The 12428-nt window shown below is 43.6% G+C and overlaps 1 protein-coding gene across 1 annotated transcript; it reads right to left on the reverse strand.

Moving 5' to 3' along the window:
- Positions 1-1283: 1283 nt before the first annotated feature.
- Positions 1284-6510, reverse strand: LOC310859395 (frizzled-9-like). Its single transcript, XM_083765921.1, has 4 exons — positions 6424-6510; positions 4069-5825; positions 3520-3672; positions 1284-2887 (listed from the first exon to the last, which is right to left on the reverse strand). Exons 2-4 carry the CDS (start codon positions 5209-5211, stop codon positions 2399-2401), a joined length of 1785 nt encoding a protein of 594 aa, XP_083622047.1. The 5' UTR covers positions 5212-5825; positions 6424-6510; the 3' UTR covers positions 1284-2398.
- Between the last annotated feature and the right edge of the window lie 5918 nt (positions 6511-12428).

A 12428-nucleotide genomic window follows, 5' to 3' on the forward strand; every position in this document is an offset into this window, starting at 1 on the left:
AACTGTGTACCAACACACACTGAACATGAAGTTTACTTATTACCGTACAAAATGCGTGCATTTTGCGTGATTTACAAACATTTATTGCAAGATTATTGTATGGTATTGAATTATTGGTGAGGAGTAACAGATAATAACAAGGTCTTTGCATGTACTACACATACATTGTAATGCATACAATTTGATAGAATGTATGCATACAACTGCATGGATATCAGACAAATTGATCTTTAAGGATTCTTATGTTGTATTTTCAGTGAAATATATATGGCTACTACATATGACATTAGCGCACACATCAATGTCTGTGTGGTTTAACCATGGCACATCAGTGTAAATATGCTTACAATTATTGCCATCAACTTAAAAAATATAAACTTCAAAAGGCACTTTAGCTCAAGCAACATTCAAGTCATAACTCATGCGTTATGTTTAGACAATATACAAAAATGTATTTCAGAACAATCCAATCTTATTATTACACATTATTTGTTTCTGATTCAAAATACTGTAAGACATTTAATGATTAGATCTAACCAAATGTAACCACTTTACGTGTACTTTGTTGTACTGAAAATACCGCTCTACAATCTCACAATACGTTGCTAGGTGCCATGTTGTGAGCTTGTAGTTATTTTTGCCAAATGTTTCAATGTGCCTATTTTCGCAGAATGTCCGCATGTTATAACTTGCCCAGAATAAGGACGCTAGGGTTCATGTGGTTAAATTGTAAAATAAATAAATAAATAAGAAATTAAAGAAAAAGTGCATGACTCTTTTTTGGTCAAAATTCCATTACGCACAATTTGGCCGTTTAATGCATGTAAAGGTGAATGTAATGTCCCAGTACTGGACAAAAGCAAATATGTGATAGCTATATAATAATGGCACACTTTTGCACACTATAATATTGTCATAAAGCAGACAAATAAGTAATTATTCTATTATGGTTGCAGTCTTCCTCGTTTTGTAAAAGTTGGTTAGTACACTACTACGTAACTATTATGATGGCTGCAAATCTTTGCATCTGTTCAGGAAGGTAAAAAAACTGCGTATTCTACTGAAACCTTAGGCTAACCCTGACTATTATGTAGATTTAAAGGTGTGTAGTTTGGACAATAATCGACATTTGAAACTTTTACAATTTATTTTTTAAAACATGTTTTATCCAGTATGTCACAAGCACAGAACACAAGACAACCTAACTCCTAACTGTGCAGTGATGTGAAAATGTATGAATGTTTTCTTTTTCTTAAGGCGATCAAACTGGTGTGTGTGCAATTTATTTCAAGCATTTCTGACTGCAATAGGGATAAAACTAACATACCAATAGGTTTGGTTTTTACTGTTATTGAAAATAAAATATACACAGTTTATATAATATACCATTCAGTCAAACGTGTAATTCCAAACAATAAATAGAAAGGACCTGGAAATAACCCTGAGACATCTATCCGTCCAGATACTGTAAGGTCTCTTCATTTCAGCTCAATGTATTCATCTTCATCTTCAGTCATGAATGACCTCTGACACAGTATGTACTCATGTCGTGCATTTTGGTTCAACAAATGAAATGAACATATACTCTAGCGCCCTTTATTGGTACTAGACAAAAGGCACCACTTTGAAATGTATAATATAAAGTATCATCCATGTACAATAGAATAGTATGTCATATTGAGTATTCAGACATAGCAATGTTGACAGGTATCAAAATGGGGGTCTGTGGCCTCATGCAGTGGTTCTCAAAGTGGGGTCCAGGGACCCTCAGGGGGTTTGAATTGGACCCCCTTACAGGTCTGTAACTCAGAGTGTAAAAATGGAACTAATTGGACCCGTAAGGGTCCATTTGGTTCCATTTGTACACTTTCAGAGTTATTGAAATGTAAATGTTTGAGAACCACTGGCCTAATGCATATCAAACTGGGGGGTGCATTGGTCCTTGAAATTTAAAAGGTTGAGAGTCACTGTCATGCTCAGGTATGTCTCAGATGTTGTCTAATAACGGCGTGGGTTGGATCTCAGACGTCAGGTGGTCAGTCTATGACGTATCTATGATGCTGTATGCCTCCATGCCTCCATATTTGGGGCAATGTTTCAGCCTGATCCGACCGCCTTCGACTCCCATTATAAAATTAAAATTATGTGCGAATAAAGAAAGGAGGAAATGTGGCGCTTATCAGTCCAGCGGTTTGGGAGATTAGCCCCAGACATGCATGCAAACACGTGCACACACACACACACACACACACACACACACACGCACGCGCACGCACACGCACACAGTCTCACAAACTAATTTCCAGACGGAAGGCTCCTCCTCACTGTGCAAAATCCCGTTCGGTCGCTGTGACAGAGAGTCCATACCTAGACTCTGAATGAGTCACAGGATTGCGTTTCACACACGCGCAGGGCTCTCTGGACAGGGCTCTGCTTTGGAAGGCGGTGCGGTCGCCGCCGCCGCCGCCACCGCCGGGGGGGCCTTGTAATGGCAGTGCGAGCTGCCGCCACCGCCACACGTTTTCCCGCTAGTCCTCCGCACCACCAGCTTTCTGTTGCACAGGCCCTGCCAGGTCTGCAGCGTCTTGGGGCTCCACACCCACACGCCGCTGGTGATGCCCACCACCAGCGACATGAAGATCTTCAGCATGAACACGGCCACGGTGGGGACCGACGCCTCCAGGGAGCAGTCCTCGTTGCGGCGCCCGGGGAAGGACGTGCACGCGCTCTGCAGCGCGCGGAGCCTCCAGTGGTCGGCGTTGAGCCGCTCGTAGATGTAGCAGATGATGACGCAGGCGGCGGGCATGGTGTAGAGGAGGGAGAAGACGCCGATCTTGACCATGAGCTTCTCCAGCTTCTCCGTGTTGGTGCCGCCCGTCTTCATCACCTTTAAGGGCGCAGCGCGGTTAATCGAACTGATCGAATTTATCGATTATTAAAATAAAATGTGGTAATCTGATTTGTGCAGTGGGGGATAAGGATTTACCTTTTCGCAAAATTATCAGATGTACATGCATGGTAATGCACCATTTTCTTGTACAACTGCTATTTTGAGCTTACACTGCTGTAGCTTGAATTATACAATAGAGCTTAAGTGTTTAATCAGACTAATGGATTTAGTCAATTATAAAATTATCAAATACAATCGTTTCGCATTGATTCGATATATTATTATTTTTTCTCAGTGGCCGGCGGCCGCCCCTTCACTGTGGAACTCACTCCCAGCTCACATCAGAGCTGCCTCCACCTTCGCCATGTTCAAAAGCACACTCAAAAACCCACCTTTTCAGACTTGCTTTAACTGCATAAATCCCTACCGCCCACTTTGTTTGTTTACCTTTCCCTTATTCTGTTTTTATTCTTTTGTCCTGTAAAGCGACTGGAGTACCTTGAGAAGCACTATATAAACCGTATGTATTATTATTGTATAAAAAAGTAAGTTATTAACTAAGAAAGAAAAACATGATTTTTTACTATTGTTCACTAATACAATAATGGATAGATGCAGGCTCTAGTCACCTTGCGGATGTGGAAGAGTGCCACGAAGCCCATGAGGATGAAGGAGGTTCCGACCACCAGGTAGCAGGACAGGGGGATGAGCACGAACCCCGTCAGCGCGTCCGTGTCCATGCTGCCCACGTAGCACAGCCCCGTCAGCTCGCTGCCCGCCACCTTACCATGACAATCATTTTAGTAAACAATATGCACATGGAAACTATATAGGATGCCAGGGAAATAATGAACCTAGCATCTGTCTAAATCAGTGGTTCTCAAAGTGGAGATCAGGGACTCTTGGGGTTCCTTGAGGGCGTCCAAACGGACCCTTGCAGGACAGCAACTCTGAATGTGTACATTTGTACACTCTCAAAGCTATGGAGAATCCTTGAAATTAAAATGTTTGAAAACCTAAATCACATTCTTGCTTTTGTGGGAAAATAAACAACAAATCTAAGAAACAAAAAAACCATGACAACGAGTGACCAAGACATAATATGTCTGACCATATCATGGGTCAGTCGCTGGCATCCATCCATCGAGAGAGAGAAGGTGGTAAGAAAGGGGCTGTACCTTTCTCATGGTGAGGATGATGATGGTCTTGACGGCCGGGATCCCCCAGGCCGCCATGTGGAAGTAGCTGCTGTGCGCCTCGATGGCCTCGTGGCCCCACTTCTTGCCGGCCGCCAGGAACCAGGTGAGCGTCAGGACCACCCACCATATGGAGGACGCCATGCCGAAGTAGTAGAGGATCAGGAAGACGATGGTGCAGCCCGTGGACTCCAGGCCCTCCTGGATCACGTACAGCTCGCCGTTCTCGCGGTCGCAGGCCACGTTCTCGGCACCGGCCACCAGGCGGATGATGAAGGCCACCGAGTAGACGTTGTAGCACATGCTGAGGAAGATGATGGGCCTCTCCGGGTACTGGAAGCGCTGCGGGTCCAGGAGGAAGGTGAGCACGGTGAAGGTGGTGGAGAAGAAGCACAGCGTGGACCACACCGCCATCCAGATGAAGGCGAAGTCCTTGTCCCGGCGCGACCAGAGCACGTCCACCGCGGCCGAGCAGCGGGGTGCGCACGACCGGCTCTTCTCCACGTACTGGAACTTCTCCGGGTTCTCGCACAGGGCCGGGCCCGGGTCGGCGGGGCCCCCCGTGTGTCTGGGGCCGCCCGCTCCGGGCTGCCTGGGTCTGGGGGGAACCGGCAGCATGCCCTCCCCCCTCCTGGCCTCCGGACGCGTGTCGTTGTCCGGCGCCTCGATGCACAGGGAGTTGGGGTCATTCTTGATGGGCAGTTTGGAGCAGTCGAGCGAGTCGGGCCAGCTGAAGCTGAAGTGTTCCATGATGGGCAAGCACCGCTGCCTGGCCTGCTCGCACATGGGCCGGCAGGCAGGGATGGTGGTGGACACTTTGTCCGTGCACATGGGAACGTAGAGGGAGCACAGGAAGAAACGCAGGTGCGTGTCACAGCCGTACTCCACCAGGGGGGCGAATTCGTTCAGCTTGACGCTGGCCTCGGCCTGGCTGTCGTACTTCATGAAGTTGGGCATACGAGTCATATTATAGCCGATGCCCTGGCACATAGGGATGGTTATGAGTTCACATTTAGCCGCTCTGCTCCTCTCTATGTCATACACTCCCATCTCCAAGCTGAAGCCAGCAGTAAAATGTTGGCACCACCACACCAAAATGACAATCCTTGTAAGTAAATACTCCATGGAGGTCAAGGTTGAAACAAACTTTTACAACATATGAAACAAGTTGCAAGTGTTTAGCCCATTATTGCCAGTATGTATAATAGCCTACGTTTCCTCTCCAATTTCTGATTATGTCTCAAGGATCAACACGCGTAATACCAATGTTGCGCACAGTCCAGCGCGAGGAGAAAAAGAAAAACACACAGCTTCATGACTGTGCTATCCTTTTAATTTACCACGGGGCGACCGAGTTATAAAATAACGACAAAGCATGCAGCTTGCAGCCGATTACTAAACATCGCATATTAGGTAGCCTACTTGTGGTGCTGCTGTCCAATAATAGTTCCCCAATTCATACGAGCAGTGGAAGTTTACCGCAGTGAGTCGGGGCCGGGGGTGTATAGCAGCCTACAGTAGACCGTTGTTCTCCATACTTTGGCATAGCAGCGCGCAGATCGAGTGGATATTGGCTCATGTCGCTCGACCTCCCGTCATTCCCGTCCAGTGTGGAGGTGACACTGAACGCTGCTGCTGTCCGCTCTCTGCTGCTTCATCAGCGGACAGCGGGGGCGGGACCACATGCAGGCTTCACCCCGCCTCCACAAGCTGTGTACAACTAGTGGTGGACAATGGACCTGTAACAAAGTACTATTTACTTCAGTACTGCTACTTTTTTTGGAACATCTGGAAAAGTAGTATTGGCTATATTGACCAGTTTAAGGTTAGCACACTGGCCAAAATCCTGAAAATATTTTAAAGGTATATTCAGTGATTTCACAAAAAAAACCTTAGGTTTCGTTTTTGGCTGTGGGACCCAGCCTTTCGTCCAATCAGAATAGAGAGTCAAAAACGAAACCTAAGGTTTTTTGACCCCCAGGGGTTAACTGGGGACAGGGAGGAACTCCTTATATGGCCAGCACACTCTATAGTAGGGAGGATTATCACAACAAAACAAAAAAATAAGTGATATTTGAATTAAGTGAAATCACTGAATATACCTTTAAGCATTCATTCATTGGGGTAAGAGGATCCGTTTTACAGCCTATACTAGCTGGTTGTCATCTATGGAAGGGAAATGACAGAAATAAAACAAACATTTTTCAAAGGGCCATGGAAAAAAGGCAAAAAGGGTCAGTGGCTAAATTGACGTAAAGTGATTTATCGGATTTTTCACTGGAAACTAAGACAATTTGACTCATATCTGCACATTTATAAAGAAATACAATAACTTACACATTCTCCCTTTCAAAATAGAGATTCTTCTGAGAGTGAGAAAGAGCTGAGAGGGAATGGAGGGGAGAGAGACCCAACAATTAACATTGGATACTAGCAATAACAACAGTAACAACAACATTAGTAACAACTATTGTATCATTCGCAATTAAATAGGCTAAAAGCAGATCATTGCAATGCATTAGGCCTAGTTAGAATTTAACCGGGTCCCCCAAGGGCCATGGGGGCCTATATTTGGTAGATTGACTATTTACTCACCTTTAATGTGCCCAGAATAGGGATGCTAAGGTTCACATGGTTAAAATAGTGATTGTAAAGGAGCACACAACGACACAAGTAATAAGTATTCATACTTGGCATCAGCATTCATCTCACATTAGAAATGTACCTAAATATTAGTGATATTAACTGAGGCAAATCTATTGTAAACGTCCCACTGGGAGGATTACAATAATGATGAGGCTGTCTTTGTCTCCACCAGGCCGAAGGCATGTGGGGAGAGTATGTTTTGCACTCCGTCCGTCCGTTTGTGTGTCCGTCCGTCCGTGTGTCCGTGAACAGCTAATCTCGGCCACCGTTAACCCGGTCGATGCCATATTTTGCACACACACTCCCTGGATGCCAACGATGAACCTCTGCCCCAAACATTCCAGAACGGCCTGTTATAGCGCCACCAGGAGGCCGCTTTGTGCAAAACAAGTTTTTGCACAGTACACCTACAGATTTTGTCCAAACATCACGCAAATTGGTACACAGTCTCTCTAGAGCCATTCAACGAAACGGGTCTTTCAGATTTATCAGACTCCATTCTGATTGGTTAAGATTGGCTTCCAAAGTTCACAGGAGTGCTCAGTTTCAATCAAAATGCTGCAAATCATGAACACATCGCGTGATTTCCGTGAAATTGTGCACCCACATTCCCACTAGGCCGAGGACGAAATGCCACATGAACAATTTCAACTCAGCCTCAAGGTGGCGCTATAACTGGCCGAAAAGTGTTTTTACCTCTAACTGCACGGATCTGTGGATAACCTGGTGGAGACCTGTGCCCGGAAGGGCACTTTTTCTAGTTTCATTATGTACAGTAAGCCAGTACTGTCCACCAGAGAGTGACGAAAACGCCAACACAAACTCAGGCTGAAATGCATCACCAAACAAATTAAAAACAATAATTTAACGTATAGTATTATAGGTTTCATATCCACATTATCTCGTTTGGAAAGATAAAAGCACAATGACACTTTGGTAGAGGTTTTGTGTAGTTATCTTGCCGTTATGTAATGCAAATAGTTGCATTGCTGATTAGAATCAGAATCAACTTTATTGTCACATCACAGATTTACAAGTAAAAAAGTGGGTGGAAGCTTGTTTCACAAATTCCATCTACAATCACTCCCTTTTTCACATCAGATGGACTACCCCTGTCACACTTTGCTCAGTGCGAGGTAGTATGGGCCCAAAAATCCATTAGATTCAAGACTCAAAAGTTTTCAAAATTACCCAAGATAGCAAGTCAGAGTCCTTGTTAGCAAAATCAAACAGTTTTTATTCACCGTGTGTCCAGAAGTGGCAAAAATGGTGTTTTAAAGGTTTTATGACATTCATTTTCATTTCTTTTTCTTTTTTCTTTTAGGTTTTATGACCTCAATTACACCCAAAATACCTGAACTTTGAACATTCAGTGGAATTTCTGTGGTCTGAAGTTTTCTTTGGGGTTTGGAAGCCTTTTGAGCTACAATGAAAACAGGCAACACAGTGAAAACAGTGACATCTGCTGGCAAATCCCATTGACATATATGGGATTTACTGCCAGCAAATCAGAGCACCTGTTTGAGCCAGAAAACCCCAGATCACAGAAAATCTACTGAATGTTAAAAGTTAATGTTTTTTGGGTGCAATTGAGATTAGAAAACCTAAAAAAAACAAGGACAATTCCAAAACCTTTTTTTCAATGTCACAATCCCTTTAACAAAACACAGCAAAACTATATACATGGCTGAATAGGTTGGCCCTCCTGGCCTACAGCCCTACATGTCTACAGCCCTACATCGACTGCTCCCCTTCTAGCCTTTATATTATATAGGCTAGGCCCCTCCCACTGGATCAAACCAACCCTAATTGATTCCACAATTATAACAGCCCCATGTCCAGAGACAATACTTTAACACTTGTATAATTAACATTTAAATCATTACACATTATCCACAATTCACATAACCCACATATTTATAATCAGATTTCTCTCTCTCTATACACGCACAAAACACTGATGGCATGTCCCCTACCCAAACCCACAGTTGGTATAGGTGCAGCTCCCTACAATGGAGCCACCAATCAGTAATCAAGCAAGCACCACACACAATATACAGAAGTCAAAATAACAAATATCACTCTGCAACACAAATAACACCTCAAACGTTAACCCTGTGTTGATTTCAGTCTCAGTGGCAGGCTGAACTGCCACAACCCCATACTGTGGAATCCTTAGGCGTAACAAGGCCAGCGGTGAGATGCACTCGTGGAGATCATTTGGTCCTCTCCCAGGGGACCTCCCTAGGGAGAGACTCAGCGGGCATCTGGCTCCTTTCCATGTGAAGGAGCAGTGGCTCTACTCCCGGCCGGGTGACTGAACTTCCCACCGTATATCCCTAAAGGCCTATTCCTACTCCAGTTTTAGGTGATACGGACGGTGACTACCAAAACGGTGGTTGGTATAAACAGAGAGATGTGTTGGGGTGAGCGGTGAGTCGCTGATCCTCATCCCAGCCGCTTCACACTCGACTGCAAACTGACTGACCCGTTGAGAGCTGGAGGTCATACACCGATTATGCCTTTAGGACCACGCCACCTGTAATAGCATCGATGCACATAGATTTTTCACGACTACTTTGTGAGCTTCTAGATCTGCTTTTTTATGTATGTTGAAGCATGTTGAATAAGTGCACATTTTTACCTAAAATGACGTGCCCAAAATAGGGAGGCAAGGGTGCATTACATTGTATCCATTTGAACACAGGTACTTATTTCCATTTGTTGAAAAGGAATGGTTTTGGACATACAAGGTTTCCACCTGACAGCGATTATGAATGACTGTGGTTTTCAAACTGCGGCCTGCATGGGGAGTGGGACCCCCAGAGGTCCTTCAGGGGGTCCTCAGCTACAGTAAATTACAGTATGTCAATAATAGAGAAAGAGCTTATCAGAAACCCCAGAACTGCGGCCTGGGGACCCCCAGATGTCCTTGAGGGGGGTTACAGGGCGTCCCCAGCTAAATTACAGTATGTCAATAATAGAGAAAGAGCTTATCAAAAACCCCTTTAATAGGGACATCATATCAGATTCTTACTAGTTAGTAATATCAAAATGTAATGCATGGAAGGCTGATCTACAAGAGGAATTGACAATGGAGTACAGCCTGTATGGCGGCTCAATATCAGAAGGGTAACACTCGGTTAAAACTATTACAATATAATTGGCTGATGAGGGTGTATGTATATCACGCCAGAGAAATTAAATGCATTTAGTGTAGATATTCCAGATACTTGTATCAGATGTCGTAATGACAAAGGTACACTTTTCCATTGCCTATGTATGCTCAAGAGTAAAATAGTTCTGGGAAGAGGTAAGGAGGGAGATTCAGGAGATATTGTGGATAAATGTTGAGCTTGACCCAAAACAGTTTCTATTAGGTCTTTACCCACCTGGCCATAACATACAGAGTAGCGAACAAAGATTTTTAGATTTATGCTTACAAGCCAAAAGGGCTATAGCTTTATCATGGAAAAAGATAGGCAAACCCAGTATTGCTCAGTGGTTTAGGGAGCTATATGTGCCTTCCTCTGGAGAAAAAAAAATCACATAAAATACTCGGTGACGGTTTATCCAATATGTTACGGTCAATGATTTATCTTATCTAATGGTTGAGTCTGAAAATGTCTAATTGTATTCTCTGCAGTTGTTTGGTCTTGTGGCCATAAGGACTCTGTTGTTGTTGTTGTTGTTAACAGTCTAAGTGCCCTTATTATACAGAATGTATTATGTACTGTATGTTTTTGTTTTGTTTGTTTTCATTTTCATTTTTTTAAGTAATAGTATTGTCTGATGTGTTATGTATTGTTCTATAATATTGTTTGTTTGTAAAAAATAATAATAATAATAATAAAGAAAAAGAAAAAACAGAAAGAAAAAAGAAAATGCTATAAATATATTGTTTAAAAAACATTACAGTATGTATAGGAACCAAATGGACTCTGTAACTCAGAGAGTGTACAAGACACTGATGTAATTGCCCTAGTGCATTCCCGTATTGGTGGTACTGTGGTACACATTGGTACAATCAAAGGCCTCACAGCCCACTGTCCGTGAACAAAAGAAGGTCATGAAACTGAGAGCAGGTCCTGTCTATTCATGAAGGAGTGCAGTGACTGGTAGAGTATTCTCCTGGGCTGGACCTCGTTTAGATGGACCTCTGTCCTCTTTCTGTCACTATTTCTTAGTCACTATTTTGTTCACCTGGCTCCATCCTCCGCTGAGAGGCACAGAACAATGGCCACCTCCTCTCTAAACGGAGTTTGCCCGAGTGCATATCATGTCGGGACAAAATGACATGGGGCCGTGTTTACCATATGAAAACCACTCTTTGTGTCCGTGTCAAAGCCTACATTAGGCTCCATTTTGGTCCATATCTGATCCCTTCTCAGCTAGACCCCAGTACGAGGGGGACGATGACAGCATCACCCGCGACCCAGGCCGGTGCTCATCTTTCGGGGGCTGCATTGTCATGCAAAGCAGGCCCGGTGAGGGCCACAGTGCACCCTCAGTGGCAAGGGCTCCCTCTTCTCCCACCTTCGAAACCACTACTCTATTTCATGCAATGCTACTGCAGCTATATATAAAACATTAAAATTCTGTCCTGCAACGCATGGCGTTCTTCTCGCACCCGCGCCCTCTTGCAGCAGTGGGTCAATTTCCTGCTCGTATAAATGAAACGAGATTCCTTTTGGCGGCTTGTTTTGTTTTGGCCGAGAACTGTTTAAACACAGATTTCCACTTCCTCTTGCGAGGCTCTTTCAGCTTTGCCATGAAAGGAGCCTTTCTTTGCACTCGCTGAATAAGGAGAAAATAAAGAGAAGGGAAACCACAGTTACAAGGACAATCAGTCAATGTTACAACTGCTGGCACCTGGGTAGGACTTTTCTCACGTACAGTACAGTACCCTATTTATTATTATTTGGTTAGCCTATTTGGTGTAGAGGGGGAAAAGGAGATTAATTAGGCCTACTGTTTAATAGAGGAGGGAGACCCCGGTCATTTTAGGGTTTAGGACGGGTGGTTAAATGAAATGGCTGCTGCATAAGGACATGGATGCATGTGTGTGTGTGTGTGTGTGTGTGTGTGTGTCACTGTGTGTGTGTGTATGCAACGATGCACGATACTATTTTGTTCGTACATTCGTCAAACGGAAATGTCACAATTGTTATCAGTGTAATGATATCGATCCTGTAATTCACATGTTGATGTTAGTGATGTTATTTTCAACATTTGGTGCACTAGCCCCGACAACCTTACAGGCATATGCAAAGGCTAAACTTGTAATTTGTAATTTAGATTTATAATTTAGCGTTTCATTAGATTTATAATTTAGCATTTTATGTAGATGTAGCACATAGCACACTATAATAGCTTCACTGTACAGATAATCTACTGTTAGACAGATATTAGGTTCTTAGCTTGCTCATGATTATTGATGACTATGTATATGTATTTGATGTAACCTTAAATTGTGTTGTTCTCGCTTACTGTAAATCTGCTAAATGCCTAAATTGTTATTATCTAAATCGTGTCTATTTAGGGGATTCACTTCACCTATGGCACATGATGGTGCTATGAATTACAAAGTGTATTTACAGCTTTTCTTATATCCATTAAGTGATTATATTATGCCAGGGTCATGGCGCTGGGTTGAAGAAGGCTTCCAACACTGAGATGAAATGAAAATACGATTT

This window comes from Protomyctophum parallelum, assembly GCF_964188405.1.
Source record: "Protomyctophum parallelum genome assembly, chromosome: 1".
Classification (NCBI taxonomy): Eukaryota; Metazoa; Chordata; class Actinopteri; order Myctophiformes; family Myctophidae; genus Protomyctophum; species Protomyctophum parallelum.

Bases quoted from the DNA above. Each gene is read 5' to 3' on its own strand.
- LOC310859395 (XM_083765921.1), bottom strand. From the start codon at position 5,211: ATGGAGTATTTACTTACAAGGATTGTCATTTTGGTGTGGTGGTGCCAA. The intron at 3,673-4,068 runs GTACAGCCCCTT...TGTCATGGTAAG, and splicing joins TCATCCTCACCATGAGAAAG to GTGGCGGGCAGCGAGCTGAC. The intron at 2,888-3,519 runs GTGACTAGAGCC...GCGCCCTTAAAG, and splicing joins CACTCTTCCACATCCGCAAG to GTGATGAAGACGGGCGGCAC.